Source organism: Acomys minous, assembly GCF_964271855.1.
Source record: "Acomys minous genome assembly, chromosome: 4".
Taxonomy (NCBI): domain Eukaryota; kingdom Metazoa; phylum Chordata; class Mammalia; order Rodentia; family Muridae; genus Acomys; species Acomys minous.
Window position 1 is genome coordinate 6682654 of NC_140486.1, and position 18164 is coordinate 6700817.

Below are 18164 nucleotides of genomic sequence, written 5' to 3' on the forward strand. Positions count from 1 at the left end.
CACAAAATTAATTATTAAAACATTTATACCACATGTAAACAAAAACAATAGCAAAACCCCTATAAGCTCTTGCTGGGGATATTGGCCACTGGTAGAGTGTTTGCCTGACAACATGCCCGAGGCCCTGGGTTCAACCAATTCCCAGAAACACACACACACACACACACACACACACACACACACACACACACACACACAGAGCCCAGAATAAAACAAAAATAGAAATGCCATCCCCAAGTCATATTACATGTGACCTTCATTGCAGCAGAGCTGTCCACAGTACAGAACACCATGAAGCTCTGGGTCACTGAGCGTTGCTGGGGAGAAAGGCAGGACAACTGACAACACACTCCATCCTCCTAGGGCAGGCGAGGACATTGTTGGGATGCATAGGTGAATGCTAATGACAAATGACAATTCTGCTCTCTGTAGAATGAATACATAATCTTTCTGTAAGGGAGGTCCTGTATGGAGCAGAAGAGCAAAGCAGGTATGTGATGCGTGCCCTCAGCGTGTCCCTGACACCAAGGAAGGAGAGAGCTGGTGATGGGGAGAATGAGGTAGCTCTTGCCCTCAAACTCCCTCAGGTAAGGCAGCTCCTGCCTCACCATTGTGCACATATCCTGCAGCTCTGGACTGCGCTACAAACACATCTCCTGGGCACAGGGCGTCCCCAGCAGCCTTTCCTACCCTTCCTGTGTCCTGGTGTTCAGCAACCGAGGTCACTCTTGCACTGGAGGATGCTTGCGCTTTTGGAAGTGATGTAGTTACCCCTACCTATTACATGCAAGGGCAGGTTTGTCTTTGGATGTGCTACCAGATATGCAGCTGTTCCTAGTTAGTGTACCCCGCCCTCCCCGTTTCAGCAGTGGCGAAGTTCAACAGATTCATATGACTCTTTACATACACTTCACTGTCAAGTCCTTCCGTGTGTGTCACTCGGCTGAGTAATGTCTGATGGAAATGATTTGATCGCTGAGGTGAGTGGCGTGCGTAGGACACGCTTGTAAGGAAAACTCACGCAGGTAGTGTTCCTTTCATTCCTGTCTTTTCCCTCCCTAGCTTGTGACTGGATGAAGGAGGGACCCGGGCAGCGAGTGTCACAGAACCCCCGTAGCAGGACCAACCTCTGATGTTCGTGGGATTTATTTCTGCTTTCTTGGGGAGCAGGAAAGACCAAAGGTACCAATTGGCAGGAGGGCTGCACAGCCAGCGCCTCAGCCTGGCGCGCAGAGGAGCTTACCCAGCTAGGCTCCCAGCGCCAAGGGTCGCTTTCGCGGGTTCCGGGGAGAGCTGCGCGCGTATAGCAGCGCCCCAGTTCCAGCGGCCGCCCATTCGGTTCAGAGAGCCAAGGCTGAGGGAGCAAGTTGTAATTTTTTTCTGGCTGGACCCGGGAGGCACAGAGGGGATGCAATTGAGTCTTCACTGTCCCTCCCGTGCAGCAGAAACTCTGCCCACCACTGGGGAGTCCTGGGAGTCGTTCTGCCTAGCAGAAGACCTGGGAGAAGGCAGGAGGGAGCAGCAGCTCCAGTACAGCACGGGGGTGGATTTTAGTGTGGGAAGCTGGGTGGCTCTCCACCACTGAAGGTGTGCACTTCTGAGCTCTTTGGAGCGCGGCGGGAAGAAGAGGCTCAGAGCAACAGGTGTGACCTCAAGGAACTGCGGTAGCGTACCGAGGGGACGCAGTTCGCAAAGGATTGTAACCAGAAGATTCTCCGCCCGCCTACAGCTGCCTATGAATCCCGCTTGCCCAGCCTTCGGACTGCCAGTGATCGCAGAGCCTAGACCGTAACTCTGTTCTGGAGTCTGCCGCCCCCGCACGGGAAGGCGCAGCTCGGGACTTGCAGCACCACCTCTTCTTCAGCCAGGCCAGGCTCGGGGACAGTGCGACTAGGCACGGTCCGGAGAGCTGCCCCCTGCTGTCTTGCGGGTTGCCGGAGGTTCTGGCTTGAGAGGCGCACTCTTGCTACTCTGTACTGGGCCACCCTGCGGACCCTCGGCTACCTCCTCAGCCAGCCTTTTCCGGCTGGCATCCCTCCCCAGCGCGCTCCGTTGCACAGCGCCCTAAAGGGGTGTCCCAGTAAGTGATGGAACTGGCTACCTTGAACCTCAGCGAGGGGAACGGGAGTGACCCAGAGCCTCCGACCTGGGAATCCAGGCCGCTCTTTGGCATTGGCGTGGAGAACTTCATCACCCTGGTGGTGTTTGGCCTGATTTTTGCCATGGGCGTGCTGGGCAACAGCCTAGTGATCACCGTGCTAGCGCGCAGCAAACCAGGCAAGCCACGCAGCACCACCAACCTGTTCATCCTCAACCTGAGCATCGCAGACCTGGCCTACCTGCTCTTTTGCATCCCCTTCCAGGCCACCGTGTATGCACTGCCCACCTGGGTGCTGGGCGCCTTCATCTGCAAGTTTATACACTACTTCTTCACCGTGTCCATGCTCGTGAGCATCTTCACCTTGGCGGCGATGTCTGTGGACCGCTATGTGGCCATCGTGCACTCGCGGCGCTCCTCCTCCCTCAGGGTGTCCCGCAACGCGCTGCTGGGCGTGGGCTTCATCTGGGCGCTGTCCATCGCCATGGCCTCACCGGTGGCCTACCACCAGCGCCTCTTCCATCGGGACAGCAACCAGACCTTTTGCTGGGAGCAGTGGCCCAACCAGCTTCACAAGAAGGCTTATGTGGTGTGCACTTTCGTCTTTGGCTACCTCCTGCCCTTACTGCTCATCTGCTTTTGCTATGCCAAGGTGAGTGGGGAGCGCTGGCCAGTCTCTGACGCAGCTCCTAGTGTTCCCTGACTGAACTTCATGTCCTCTGTTCTCTGTCTTACTCCATTTCACTTTGTCTCAGCTCGCTCCGGTGTGATTTGTGGTGCAAAAAAAGTTAACTTGGAGTTTGTGAGATATCGGGAGAAACTTTGCAGTTCTTAGGCAGGAACTTGGTAGAAAGACTCCCTGCTCTCTTCCAAGAGCTCTGCAGCTCCTGAACTCTGTACCATGGGGTACGGAGGGGCAGTTGTGTGTCTGGATCTGCTGCTCAAAAGGTTAGAGCCCTCCCCCACCCTCAATTTTTAATAAGACACATGGAGTCCAAGAAACAAATTCAGTGGGACAAAGGGAGCTGCAGGGAGGGAGCCTGTGCTCCCTCTAAGAGCCAGCCAGGGGCCATGGTGTATCTAGTCAGCCCTCTTAGCTGTCCTGGGTGTGGCCCCTGGAGCAGCGCTCTTCCACACAGCACATTGGCTTCTGTACCTCAGCAGGTTTTCAGGGTCCAGGCTCTGTAAGCCTTTGCTCACCAGGACAGGGCTCTGGGTTTTAGTTGAGAGTTCTAACATCCTAGTGGAAGCCCTTCTTCTCCACAGAGACTTGACTGAAGGCGCCAGGGAACTATGGGTAAAAGGGCAGGTGCTGTCTCCAGGCAAGGTTGTGTGGACGTTGTTAGGGATTCAGGTGAGAGCAAGACCACACAGCTGGGGGAGCTCCGTGTTTATCTTGTCTTCACGTGCTGGGAAGGGTCTGCGGCTCACAGCTACTAAGGAATTACAGGCACTGGACATTTATGCCAACCAAAACTCTTTTAAAAAATATTTTATTAATTTATTCATATTACATCTCAATTGTTATCCCATCCCTTATATCCTCCCATTTTCCCCTTACTCCCCTCCCCTATGACTGTGACTGAGGGGGACCTCCTCCCCATGTATATGCTCATAGGGTATCAAGTCTCTTCTTGGTAGCCTGCTATCCTTCCTCTGAGTGCCACCAGGCCTCCCCATGCAGGGGATGTGGTCAAATATGGGGCACCAGAGTTCGTGTGAAAGTCAGTCCCCACTCTCTACTCAACTGTGGAGAATGTCCTGCCCATTGGCTAGATCTGGGTCGGGGTTCAAAATTTACTGCACATATTGTCCTTGGCTGGTGCCATAGTTTGAGCAGGACCCCTGGGCCCAGATCCACCCATCATACTGTTTTCCTTGTAGGTTTTTAGGACCCTCTGGATCCTTCTATTTCCCCATTCTCCCATGCTTCTCTCACCTAAAGTCCCAATAGGATGTCCTCCCCTCTGTCCTACTTTCCTGGTAAGTGAAGACTTTCATGGGACATGCCCCTTGGGCTAATGTCCAGATATAAGTGAATATATGCCATGTGACTCTTTCTGCTTCTGGGTTAACTCACTCATTATGATCATTTCTAGTTCAATCCATTTGTCCACAAGTTTCAGAAATTCCTTGTTTTTAATAGCTGAGTTGTATTCCATAGTGTAAATGTACCACAGTTTCTTTATCCATTCTTCTACTGAGGGACACTTAGGCTGTTTCCAGGTTCTGGCTATTATGAATAAGGCCACTATGAACATGGTTGAGCATATGTCCCTGTTGTGTGGTGGAGCATTTTTCTGGGTATATTCCAAGGAGTGGAATAGCTGGGTCTTGAGGAAGCCTTATTCCCATTTTTCTGAGAAAGTGCCAGATAGATTTCCAAAGTGGGTCAACCAAAATTCTTAAACTCCTCAGGCACTACTTGTTGATGATCCATTAATCCAGAGGTATTGATGTGGGTTTTTTTTTTGGGGGGGGGTAGCTTCTATCACAATATCTCCTTTTAGGTACTATCAGAGGCAGCAAGTGTGTATGTGTGTGTGTGTGTGTGTGTGTGTGTGTGTGTGTGTGTGTGTGTGTCCCTGCAAGGCAGATTGTAATGTTGCCATGAAACTTTATCCTCCCTGACTCACAGTCTGCTCAGCCTTGACAGTAGGGTCGTAAATATCCTCCCACAATGTTTTCCTATATTTCACTCATAAGGCAGATCTGCCCCAGAAAAATACATGTAAAAGAAGTCATCTTCCCCATATTTATATGATCAGTGTAGACTGTGTCTCTTTTGAATGGCACTATTACCTGAGTGAGTGCACTGGATCCAAAGCGGCACTGACAGCCTAGCTGTTTGGAAGTGGCCGGTTTACTCATTTGGCCTTTCCGAGTGAGAAGCAAAGGCTGCCTGCACCATGCGGACAGTTCCAGGAGTCCCGGGAGGACGAGAGGCTGGAACTAGGGCCATACCTAAAATACTGCTCGCTTAGTTCTTAACTGTTGCCTTAAAGTGGAAACATTCTTCATTTCTCCTCAAAGTCCTTGGGGGGGGGGCAGAGGGCAGGGGAGCACCCATTTCAATCTTTGTGGAAACTAAAAAGCAAAAACTCGTAGGGATAACAGGTTGTCACTAACGAGTTTACAAAGCTCCACAGAAGACAAAGTTTAAGAATTAATGAATAGATGATCACTTAAATATTTTTCATCCAGAAATAGTGAGCGTCTAGACAACTGTTCCAGCTGGAAACATATTTTGAGTCAATGTTGATATTTGCAAATCCACCCTAGATAGCTGGAGGTAAGTTCCCCAGGGCTGCCGTTTTCTCTCAGGCACTAAGTATGTGCAATCTAGCCAATGACACTGAAACTTTATCTTGGCTGTGTGTGTCCAAGGACTAGGGCTGATGGCCCATGTGAGGAATCATAGGTGGCCAAAATAGCATTTGAAATTACCATGCATTTTATATTTTTCTTTTTAAAAATTAATGAATGAATTGCATTCCCAGGGTGATCTTTTCATCCTTGTTTAGTGAGACAGTTCTTTGCACCTGATGAACTCTGGAGAGGACATTGAGTTGGACCAGCCTAATGCTCCTGAAGATGGTTGCTCTCTGTACTGTGGGGCTCTTGCCTGCCACTCTCTTCCCTCAACATGCATTTCTGCTTAGAACCCTCCTGCGTCTAAAGTGAGGCCACTCCTCTGTTATTCATTGTCTCAAGAGATAAGGTCATAACTGATCCCACAGTCTAGACGCCTTCCCTCAATGGCTGGATGTTAAGATCTGTCACAACGGGACACTGTGTGCTTGAACATAGCCTGAACCATAGAAGAGAGACAGAACTGAGAAAAAACACATTTAGAATCATCTCTGTGGATTGTTCAGCAAATTCAATAATCATAGGAGCTTCAAAATTGCTGAACTGGGACCCAACTTAGATGGCCTGACTGTGCTAACCCAAGTGACATCCAGAAGCTGGCCACCGATGCTCCCGCCCTCTAGCCAATTCTTTTGGTATCTCCTGCATCCCTTTCCCTCTGTGGCCCAGAACACCGTGATCCGTGATCCATGATCCTTAGACAATTTCCTTTGGGAATTCAGCATCCCCAATGATTTGCGATTACCCTGCAGGCTTTGCACTTAACATACCTGTCAGAGTTAGCTTTGGTAAGTTTGCAAATGTTGACACTGACACAGAAGGTGGTTCTGGCTAGAATGGGTGCTTAGAAGCCACTCACTTCTCCTCCACTGTCACGTTTGGTTGACATGATGTGATTGTTGTTGCTGCTGTTCTGTGTAGGGATTCACAAACATGCTGCCTGTTGTCAGTCCTGACTCCGTAGGCAGGCTCCTGGCTTCAGCCCTCACTTTCCTCTTACAAGTGTTTTGCATTGCTGCTCCTAAAAACTTCTCTTTCGATGCCTTCTGTGTACTTTCTGTCACTACTCCACCCCCAGGACACCAGCCAGTTATCCCACTCACTCCCATAGCAGGCAAAGACTGCATGGCTGGGAGGCACTGGTGTGTCTTCAGGCCCATGAGTAGTGACTTCAATAGTGCAGGAACTCCTAAGACAGAAATTCACACTGCAGACGTCCGCTAGGATGGCTGCATTGCTGGTAAACGAAGCCAGAGGTTTCTCAATTAGGACATGACTGATGGTGCTGCTTGGAGCACAGGGGAGCAGGCTTTGGCAGCAAGGCCAATTAGATTAGGTTATTTCCATGATGCGGTGTTAGAGGGAAAATCCGAGAGGCTGGACCGTGCATCCACTTCCTAAGAACTTCTTCAGAAACCCACAGTCTGTTGCAAGCCTTCTGCCATTTATTCCAGATTCTCCATCAGAATAGGAAAATAGACCTGGGACCAGCCCGCAGGGTGGTCACTGTGGGGAAAGTTCAAATTGTAAATTTTGTGTATATGATAGCAACATTCCCATCCTTTCTCCCAAATGTGAAGTGGTGAGGGGAATAAGTTTTCAATCCTATCTCCCTGACAGGTATGGTAAGGGCAAAACCTGCAAGATAGTCATAAACCAGGGGTGACTCGGAACTCCTAAAGGATTTGAATTATACATGAAAGAAGCCTTGCTGGCTTATGCTTTGTTCTAGAGCTGTGGCTCTCAGCCTTCCTATTGCTGTGACCCTTAATTCAGCTCTCCATGTGGTGGTGACGCCAGCCATAAAATTGTTTTTGTTGCTACTTCATAACTGTAATTTTGCTACTGTTATGGAATTGTAATGTATATATTTTTGGAGATTGAGGTTTTGGGAAAGGGCTCATGGCGCACAGGTTGAGAACTGCTGCTCTGGAGGTTTGAATTCAGTGGGGTTCATAGACAGCACTGGAAACCGGTGTAGAATTGGGAAAGCATACTGAACAATGGCCAGGTTATAGCTCCTACCTGTTCACTTGTTTTCTCCCCTGGATGGAGAACTTCCACAGCCTGGGTTTCTAGCATTCAGCGTAGCTCTGAGCTGTACCTGTTGTCCCCATGTAGAGCAGCACTCGGTGGTTTTAGGCATGCAGATTCTTAGACAGAACCGAGGCAGACAGAGCAGTGGATTGCAGGAGGGAGCCCCACCTCCACCCTAGGGGGCCCTTTCTCCAAGAAACACTGGGTGTGGCGTTCACTTTAACTGTGGCTCTAACCATGTCTGGGTGTGGTCTGTCAGGAACACCTCCCAGCTCACTCAGCAGCTTTGTTTCAGGGCTGCTTTTATCTAAGATGCATTTTTATCTTTATTGTTTTATAAGCAATGGTATTGCCATACCAGAATGTTCAGTGGTTGTCCCCGAAAAAGAAGCGATGTGAGGTAAGCCTGGTTTATCTGTTTACATTTTGCAGGTCCTTAATCATCTGCATAAAAAATTGAAGAACATGTCAAAAAAATCAGAAGCATCCAAGAAAAAGGTAATATTCTCGAACAGGATACTGTTTGGGTCTATTTTTGAGAGCTTAGATTGTTTTAAATTATTTTCATATCCACTCACAGGTTGAAAGACCAACTGACTGAGGTGGGTGTATTCGTGAACTGCAGCTGCTATACCCCTTAGCAGAGGTGTAGCAGAGGTCAGGCCAGGGAGGGCATGGCAGGTGAACACTATTCTACTTTGGCTGCATCAGACAGGGTGGGGCAGTCAGGGAAGACAGACTTCCAGAGCAAAGGCTTTGATCAGAGAAAGCAGGGAAGCAAAGCACACCGATGTAATTTGCATATTTAGCATTCAAGTTGATAAGAATGATTCAAAACTGTCAATTTGGTTCTCATCTGAGAGAGCATTGGTATGTTCCTCTTCAGCCTCAAGAGCAGGTCATCCGCCTTACTTCTCCCTAGCCTTGGGCTGAGCTTGGCATGGAATGGGGAGAAAGAAAATTGGTGAGGCCCTGTCTTTCCTTAACGGTCTTTCTCCACTTTACACTTTCTTCTGAATAATATCCAAAGCTTCTAACTTTCTAAGATTTGTTGCATTTTTATTCATTGAAGAAAAACTGTTTTACACACCAGGACTAATTTATCTTTTACTGAAATGAAATCTGTGTGATTTCTAGGTTTAGACAGTGGAATGAAATTATGAGTCAATTTGATTAGAGGGAAGATAACCAGACATTTTAACCCACACACATTACCAATAGTATCTTAAACTACCTTGTTTTTCTTTCTAAATACTTATTCTGATCAATTACACATATTATGTAAATAATCATTCAGATAATTACATTTACTCTAAAAGTTTTGACTTAAGCAGAGCAGAGCCTTCTCTGCCTTTCCTGTTTACCCACATTGGTGTGGAGGAGATCCAGTCCCCTCACACAGCCCCGAGAATTTGTAGACAACATCTTTCCGTGGAGCTCCACCTGTCCTGGAACCTGTGGTGTGGAACACACTAGCCTTGAATTTGCAGTGATCTTCCTGACTTTGTCTATCCAAGAGACCCTGTACTCCTGATAGCTCAAACTAACTTGCAGTTGGGATACCATCCTATATATTTTTACCAACTGCCTTAGAAAAAAGCAACTACCTCAGCCTTTTGTCCCTGGCCCTTTCTTGCACGCCAGCAGCAATTAGGTAGTTTCTGTTTTAAGCTTGCAGATCTCTCTCCATAACAACTGACAAAGTATGATTCCCATGACTGGAATCTGCCCCAAATACTGTGTTCTCTCCTCCCTCCAACCCCGGCTTCCAATGCTGTATTTTAATGCGTTTTCACATTCTTTTAATCTATTAGCTTTTCCTTTAAGCAACACTTCTCACCTCCAAGAAAACGAGTCCTTAAGAACAATTAAGGACTTCATGTAACCTGTCCTTGGGAGGCTTTTCATAGACTGTAGGTGCTGTGCAGGAACAAGCTGACCTCTGGTTTCTCAGAGGACTTGGCTTCCCTTGGGAGCCAGAATCAAGAGAAAAACAGAGATATCCAAAGACATCTAAGATAGCCAAGTTAATCTAAAGATTAATTTCCTCCCGGGAGCCAGGGAGATAGCTCAGACAGGAAGATACCTGGCTCACAAGGAGGGGAAATTGAGTTTGATCTCAGGACAGAAGAGAAGAGAAGTTGAACTCTGTGGTGAGCACTTGTAGTCCCAGAGCTGGGGGCAGAGACAGGGGGGTCCCTGTGCTTGCTGGCACCCCAGCCTAGTCAGTAGCTGCAGGCCAATGAGAGAGCCTGCCTAGGATAAAACAAGGTGGATTGCTCTTGAAGAAAGATACCTGATGTTGTCCTCTGGATCTCACAAGCATGTGTACACACTCACACACACACTCAAACACACACCACACACCACACACACATACTCATACACACACACCACACACACTCATACACACACACCACACACACACTCATACACACACACCACACACACATTCATACACACACACCACACACACACTCATACACACACACCACACACATTCATACACACACCACACACACACTCATACACACACACTACACACACATTCATACACACACACCACACACACACACTCATACACACACACCACACACACATTCATACACACACACCACACACACACTCATACACACACACCACACACACATTCATACACAAACTATACACTCATAGTACACCACACATGCACACCATATGTACTCATATACAGACATACCACACACACTCATACACATACAATCACACACATTCGTACACATACCACATACATACACCACACACACACTCATATACACACATGTCACACACACTCATACACATATACTCATATATACACCACACACATACAGCACAACTCATATACATAAACAACACACACACACACACACACACACACACACCCCACAGGGGACGAGGGGGCTTATTGGGATTCAGCAGTGAAGGAGATACCTACCAGTTATGCTCAACATTTATTATTAGCTCACGAGATTTAAGCCAGGTGTTGAAATCCTCTAATCTTAGTTACTTGGGAGACAGGACGATGCCAAATTTGGAGTTCAAGGCCAACCTGAGTCACTTAGCTAGACCCAAATTGTTTGAAATTAAAAGAAAATGGAAAAGGGCTGGGATGCACTCTCCTGGTAGAGTCTGTCCCTGGCATACACAAGGTCCGAGGTTTAACCCCTACGCCTGCAAAATAAAACAGGGTTTATTTTGATAGCGAAGATCAAATTACTCCTCTTTAAAAGAATTTGTTGAATCTTGCCTTTGTCTTTGAAGAGAAGTTGGTGAGAAACTGAAAACGTCCCAGAAAGAACAATGTGTTTGAAGGAACAATGCAAGAAAGACCTTGTAAGAGAAGACAAGGGAAGGGTCTATTTTATTTTATTATGAAGAACATAATGGCTCTTTACAAGCAGGTACACATGTAAAATGAACACAGATTTATATACACTTGCCTTTTGCTTATTCCTACTATACAAGAAAGCAGTCAAAAGGGAGATTTTTCTCCTCCCTTTTCAGACTCTAACCCTTCTCAGCTGTGAACAGATGTCAGATCTCCTCTGATAGATTTAATTGCCTTTTCTGTTTGCATAGAACAAATAAACATGATGGTTGGATATGTGTGTAGGAAGGAGAGAGGAAAGAGATGCAGGGAGTGGAGGAGGGTGGGAGAGAGGCCGAGAGAGAGAGAGAGAGAGAGAGAGAGAGAGAGAGAGAGAGAGAGAGAGAGGCCAAGAGAGGTGATGAGGAGAAGGAAGACAGGAGCAAGATGAAAGACAGAGAAAGGAAAGAGCCATGTGGCAGATGCAGCATGGGACACAGTGTCCCATCACAGAAGGTCTGCTGGGACCCTTCCTAGACCTCAGCACAGGGCACGGATGTCAGGACACACATGCTTTACCATTGAGGGTGACATTGGATTCAGATGCAGACTGTTGGGACACACAGCTTGAAGGTCAATGGCTGTCCCACTTATTTGTTTGCTTGTTTGTTACTCTAACCAAACACCTCAAAAGAAGTAACCTAAGGGAGAAAAGATTATTTGTGTTTAGGGTTCAAGAGGTCAACATGGTGGGGGAAGGCATGGTAGAGAAACACGATGTGATTGACCACACTGTGTCATCATTCAGAAATCAGAGAGGAACAGGAAGTGGGCTGACTCAGTGGCTGACATCTTCCAGTTAGGCCCTACCACCAGGCCCATCCTCAGCTGGGCACCAAGGGTTTGAATCTGTGAGCCTGGCTTGGAGGACATTACACATTCAAACCAATGGGACCAATGGGAAGTAGGCTGCAATGGGGAATGGCCTGATGGCGCAGGGTTTTGGCAGTTTGCTCATTCTAATACCATTTATTTCTAGGCCTTCTTAGTGGCTGGGCAGTTTTCTGTCCATGTGTTGTACTCACTTGTTAATGTGACAAGAAGAAAATATCCCATAGTGTGTAGCTTATAAACAGTAGAGATTTATTTCTTGTGGTTCTGAAGGCTGGAATTCTAAGGCCATGTGCTGGTAGATTTTTTTGACCCCCCCCCCAGCCTTATCTTTGCATCCGCACATGCTGGATGGAATGGAGTAGCTCCCTGAAGCTGAGCTGAGAACACATGCATCATTCTGAGCAGATACTTAACTTTGAGCTGATGCATTCTAGACGTATTACATTCTGAGTTATATGCTGGGGGAGCAGACATCAGTCAAGGAGGGCAGCTTCTAATCACGGCAGAGTTTCTCATGATGCATTCTCTTCTCAGCTCCACCAGCATTTGTTGAGAGAGAGAGAGAGAGAGAGAGAGAGAGAGAGAGAGAGAGAGAGAGAGAGAGAGAGACAGACAGACACACAGAGAGAGAGAGAGACAGACAGAGAGAGAGAGAGAGACAGAGAGAGAGACAGAGAGAGAGGGAGGGAGGGAGGGAGGGAGGAGGAGGAGGAGGAGGAGGAGGAGGAGAAGAAGAAGAAGAAGAAGAAGAAGAAGAAGAAGAAGAAGAAGAAGAAGAAGAAGAAAGTAACATCTTAGTGGATATCTGGCTTTTTTACAGTACTGTGGCTGGAACCAAGGCCCAGGGCTGTGTGAAGGACACAGACATGCAAGTCAGCTAAGACCATCGTTTCAGGTGGACTTTGATGCTTAAGAGTCGAGCAAGAAACAATAGCTTCCCTGAGTCCCTGCTGGATCCTTGTGGTGCTTGGAAGCATTTTATTCAGTTCTCATAGGAGCAGTCATAGGTGGACAATAGCTCATATGAATATGCATCTAATATTCGTTCCTGATATTTGTATCATAAATTTTTAGCCAGCTCAAAGCTGCCAGTTGACCACAAAAAAAGAAACTGGCTCATACGCATGCTTCTGAGAAGAGCAGAGTGATGGCAGACATTTAGAGGCCATGTTTGGATGAGTCACGAGTGCTCAGAGGAACAGCTGCCATGAAGATACTGCGTACTCAGGGCACACAGCCCAAGAGCTGCCGAGGTGTCGGTGTGCTCTGAGCTTCAAACTCAGCCCATGTTTCATAAAACAGGTGGTGACATGAAAATTGACAGGGTGGAACTTTTGTAGAGAGGTAGCCTGCTCATTGCAGACAGAGGAGGGTACATTCTCCCGTCTTGTGAACACAATCATTTATAGATTGTTTGGCTAAATCACCAGAGAATGGCAGTTCGCACACACTAATGGGCAAATGGATTGATAGCAAACACTTCCGTAATATGTGTGAGCTAATTACATTTGTTCTGTGGCCCAGCCAGTAAGTGGACTTAATAGGTAAGCGTTCACTTTGTAACACCTGTCTGTGGGTTTTTAATAGCCGAGTTGGCTAAGTGCTCATGGGATCCAGGCACAACCTGGCAATCATGACGTTGGTTAATCTTCTTCATTAATGAGGAAATCAAGTCTTGGGATGTGTGTGGGGGTGTGGGTGTAGGTGTTGCTATCTTCCAAAGATGGTGAACATATCTGCTGTCTGGGCAGTAAGTCTTGCATAACCCATAATGCCTCTTGGTGGTGAGGTTACCTTTCCTCTCTTGTCCCTCATGCCTCATAGTTTTTGCTGTTCTTGACTTGATATCTCTCTGCCTTCTCTGTTAGAAGTCTGGTCATTTATTACCAGTTGGATTTCAACCTTCTTCAGTGATGAACGTCTACTGTTGTCTTAGCTTGCTGGCAAGAATCAGTCTTGGGGGTGTTGGTACCATGTACTATATTTTTTTTTTTGTTTTTGTTTTTTTTTTTTGGTTTTTCGAGACAGGGTTTCTCTGTGTAGCCTTGGTTGTCCTGGACTCACTTTGTAGACCAGGCTGGCCTCGAACTCACAGCGATCCGCCTGCCTCTGCCTCCCGAGTGCTGGGATTAAAGGCGTGCGCCACCACGCCCGGCAATCCATGTACTATATTTAAGGCTTTACATTCTAGGACAGTGGTTCTCAACTTGTGGGTTGTGAAACCTTTGGGCAAACCCTCATCTTCAAAAATATTTGCATTAAATTCATAACAGTAGCAAAATTACAGTTATGAAGTAACAACAAAAACAATTCTGTGGTTGTGGGTCCCCATGACATGAGGAACTGTATTAAAGTGTCACAGCTTCAGGAAAGTTGAGAACTACTGTTCTGGAACAATAGGATTCTAGAGGAAGCCCTCCTGCCACACAGAACATCCCTGTCAGCGGGGAAACAACAAGAGGAAGGTCAAAGTTTAGTCAGCAACAATCCTGCTTGGTCTCCATGTTGCTCTTAGAGTGACTGTGAGGATGTAAGCTCCAAGAGTCTCCATCTTCGTCTTCAGTAATGTTCAATGACGAGAAACCAACACCTCCCACTTGTTTGTGTCAGTCTTTGTCTGAGCTGCGGGCTCTGGGTGGAACTTGCTGTGTGTATACCAGAGGCTTGCTCTTCTGTTGCTGCTTTGTTTTCATGAGTTGGGGGGTCTCACTTATAGGTCACACTAGGTCAGAGCTCTGGATCCTCCTGCCTCATGGCTTGGTCATGGGAAGAATTCTCTAGGCAACAGTCCTTAATCTTGATCTGTTTCTAATCTCACGCTTAGCACAGTCCACATGCCCTTTATACACGCCTGGGAATCAGGACTGTGTAAGGTCACAGATGATGACGAAGAGGAGAGTTAGGTGAGATCAAACTTAACTCCTTTATTGATTCCATGAAAGGGCCTATGAGTGCGACGGGGGTGTATTTTAGAGGGCAGCATTCTTCTGTTGTAATTGGTTTATTCATGAAGCCCCTGCCCTCTCTCCAACTCTCTTCCGTTACTCCTCTCTTTCAGACTGCTCAGACTGTCCTGGTGGTCGTTGTGGTATTTGGCATATCCTGGCTGCCCCATCACGTCGTTCACCTCTGGGCTGAGTTTGGAGCATTCCCGCTGACCCCGGCTTCCTTCTTCTTCAGGATCACTGCCCACTGCCTGGCATACAGCAACTCCTCAGTGAACCCTATCATATACGCTTTTCTCTCAGAAAACTTCCGGAAGGCATACAAGCAAGTGTTCAAGTGCCACGTTCGCAAAGAATCACTCCCCAGCGACACCAAAGAGAACAGGAGCCGGATAGATACCCCGCCGTCCACCAACTGCACCCACGTGTGACGGTTCGCTGGGGACTCCTGTTCTCCGGCTCCCATGTGTGTAGAGAAGAGGCTACAGTAAAGCATGGCAGCTTGTTCTACTGACAACAATTCATGTCCTTCTAACTTGATTCCATGGCTGTTAACGTGTTTTGATTGTTTAGGGAACTCTTGGGTCCACTGAAGATTATTTTCCAACTTGTTTCACTTTATAATTGTATTTCTGAAACAAAAGAAAATTCTGCATAGTTTATATCTCTCAAGGAGTAAAAGTCCAATAGCATTTTACAAGTGTGTTCTGATCTCTATGATATAAGGCAAGTTCTGCCAAGTAGTGAAGAATATTTGAAGTCTACGTTGTGAAGACAGGTAATTTAGAGAAGTTCTTTTTCCCCCCTTCAGTTTTGAGAGGAGAGATACTATCCTAGGCTGCGTGTTTTGAAATACAATTGTGATTACAGAATAGTGAATCTTATTTGTGGACAGGCATCTTCTGAGTGGGGGGATGCTTTTCAAGGTCTGTTCCCATGGGCGGCCAGAGGTCTATCTGGGAACGTGAGACTATCAAGTTCCTCTCTCTCAGGAGGTCAGCGGTGACTGCACTATGAAACAATCCTACAAATGGGAGGTTAAGGAGGAACTAAGCATTGCACCTGCTGGGGCCCACCGCTCTGACAGACGCGGCAGAGGGTGAGTCCTGAAAACCTGCATGCTGTAGCTTTAAGGATGTTCTTGGCAAATGTATTCACTGTGCCTCCAAAGAACCTATGAAACCAGCCAGCCAGTAGTTTCTATGGGGCTGAAAACTGGACAAAACTTAATTAGCTGCATGGGTAATATCCACGCTACGGGAGAAACATTTGATTCAGCTGGAGAGACAGTTGATTCAGAATGACTGAAGACAAAGACCTCCTGGGAGACCACACACACCTAGAGATGTGCTGCCTAATGCAGACATGCTTTCCCCCATTAAACTTGTACCAGAGATGTTAATGCTCATTTTCCCTAAATGTTATTCCCTAGAGTAACACTAATTTAGAGTTAGAATTATCACTGCTTAACTTACAAATGTAATTTTTCATGACAGTTTCATATTTATTGATACTTGCCATAGGAAGATGCTGTGAAAATACTAAATTGTTCTATCTTAGAAGAATAATGATTACGTTTAAGACTTTGATATATTTTAGGAGGTAGGAAACAAAAACAAGACACTTTTTTTTTTTAAATCAAAAAGGGTGTTGTGTCTGTGCCAGATCCGGACTTCCTATGAAGCATCCGATTAAGGTTAAAAATCAGTGTGATGTAACCTGTGGGCATGTTAACTTTTCCAAGGAAACCCGCTCATTTTCGTGACTATTTCCCAATTATCAGTGTTCACGTTTGCAAAAGCCTAAGCCGTTCTCTGGACAGAAAAGGAAAACTTGTCAGAGTCATGGGAAATGGTGAGTGTTCAGTAGTTGCCAGGGAGGGACTGATGTAGGTGGGCATGTTAAAGGGAATTGCAAGCCATTTGCATGGATTCTTGTTGGTTTGTTTGCACTTTATTCAATACTGGAGCAGAAGTATTTTATCTTGCGAGAGATACCTCATGTGATTTGTGGAACCCGAAGCTGCTGTTGTAGATGGTGGCATATCTTCTTCGCTCGTAGCATCCACAGAGGTGCATGGTCAAATCTGCGTGTGGGAGAGCTTTTCTGTGCCGTAATAGGTCCCTTGCTCCCTTCTGGCCAGTGGCATCTTAGACAACTTCGAGGCAGAGCTTATCTGGAAGGCGTGCTGGTATGAGTGTTGGCAGCTCATATGCTTATGGCTGGGTCTTCCCTAGACAGCAGCACCTAAAAGTCAGGCTACAGCAAAACACTGACAACTTACACCTGCAAACCCCAAATTTGCTAAATATCTGTTCAAAGCGCTCCTGCTGCTGGAAGATGCTTTTTTGTTTGTTTGTTTGTTTTTCGAGACAGGGTTTCTCTGTGTAGCCTTGACTGTCCTGGACTCGCTTTGTAGACCAGGCTGGCCTCTAACAATGATCCGCCATAACTTAACCTTGAGCCTGAGCGTACTTCTGAAACAACTTTGAATCCTGATTGTAGCCTACTTCTTGCAAAGTTGGAGACTAAGTGTTCTACAGGGTGTTCCTGAGGCGTGGGGCAGATCAGGTCACACGTGTGCCATGTGATTTCTTCTTTGTGCCTCTTCCTGGTGAGTGGCTACCAAGATCAACTTGGAGACACTGGATGATGGCTACTTGTCTGGCATAGGACATTTCCTACAGCCAAGCAGAAGAGGAAGCGTGTGGGCCTTTGCAGCCAGGTGGCTGTCAAGCTGTTTTTTAGAGCATTTCGAAGAAAATTGATGTTTTCTCTGTAAGCTTTTCTGCTTCAGTGCCCCAAGGCAGCTGTTTTATTTTTGTGGGATCTTTGCTTTTGTGCAGAGATGGACTTGGATGTATTTAAGTAGCTGGAATGTTTGCTGTTACACGCACGTGTACACACACGTGCACACGCACACACAAATTCCATCTTCTCACTGAGGAGTGCCGTCAGCAACACTCCCGAGGGGCACTGTAACAGACTTGTCCTGTGCTCCTCACAGCACGTATGCAGTCAGCAGTGTAGGAGACTGAGGCCCCTCTGAATATTTTAGACAAATTACTGTTGCTTTTACCTAAATTGTTCTATTTGCACTTGGCAGTAGAACAGTTTCCTGTTTCCCTTTGTCCATCTTTTGTACTTTTATCCTCTTGTCTCAACCTCTTAACTCTCCAGAAATTCTTACTGGATGCTTTTCATAATCAACCCCGCCTCCCCCAGATATGATAGGTCAGAGCAGGCCGAGAGCTGGGGGTTTATGAATCGTGCAGGCCTTGGAGTGGCTTATGACTCAGCTTCGATTCAGGATGGACCGGACCACGGTTTTCAGCCACCTCTCAGGTGCACGGAGGTCCAGCCGTGATAATTTCACTCTGCTGACTGGAACTCCACCTTGGGATGCCTCTGACAGGAGAGGACCATCCATCTAAGTGCCTGCTTCCTTCTATACCTGCCCTCAGAGCCCTTGAGCACTACCATGCTTGTG

The 18164-nt window shown here is 46.9% G+C and overlaps 1 protein-coding gene across 2 annotated transcripts; it reads left to right on the forward strand.

The window, feature by feature from the left end:
• Nucleotides 1-1313: 1313 nt before the first annotated feature.
• On the forward strand, nucleotides 1314-16303 carry GALR1 (galanin receptor 1). 2 transcript variants are annotated; one of them, XM_084778037.1, is made up of 3 exons: nucleotides 1314-2750; nucleotides 7940-8005; nucleotides 14788-16303. In XM_084778037.1, exons 1-3 carry the CDS (start codon nucleotides 2088-2090, stop codon nucleotides 15103-15105), a joined length of 1047 nt encoding a protein of 348 aa, XP_084634163.1. In that variant the 5' UTR covers nucleotides 1314-2087; the 3' UTR covers nucleotides 15106-16303. The 2 variants fall into 2 exon arrangements, with proteins under 2 accessions (XP_084634163.1, XP_084634164.1); XM_084778038.1 differs by having other exon boundaries at nucleotides 14910-16303.
• The last annotated feature ends 1861 nt before the right edge of the window (nucleotides 16304-18164 follow it).

Excerpts from the sequence above, each read along its gene's own strand:
- GALR1 (XM_084778037.1), top strand. The coding sequence starts at position 2,088 with ATGGAACTGGCTACCTTGAACCTCAGCGAGGGGAACGGGAGTGACCCA. Across the intron at positions 2,751-7,939 it reads TCTGCTTTTGCTATGCCAAG|GTCCTTAATCATCTGCATAA; the intron begins GTGAGTGGGGAG and ends TACATTTTGCAG. Across the intron at positions 8,006-14,787 it reads CAGAAGCATCCAAGAAAAAG|ACTGCTCAGACTGTCCTGGT; the intron begins GTAATATTCTCG and ends CCTCTCTTTCAG.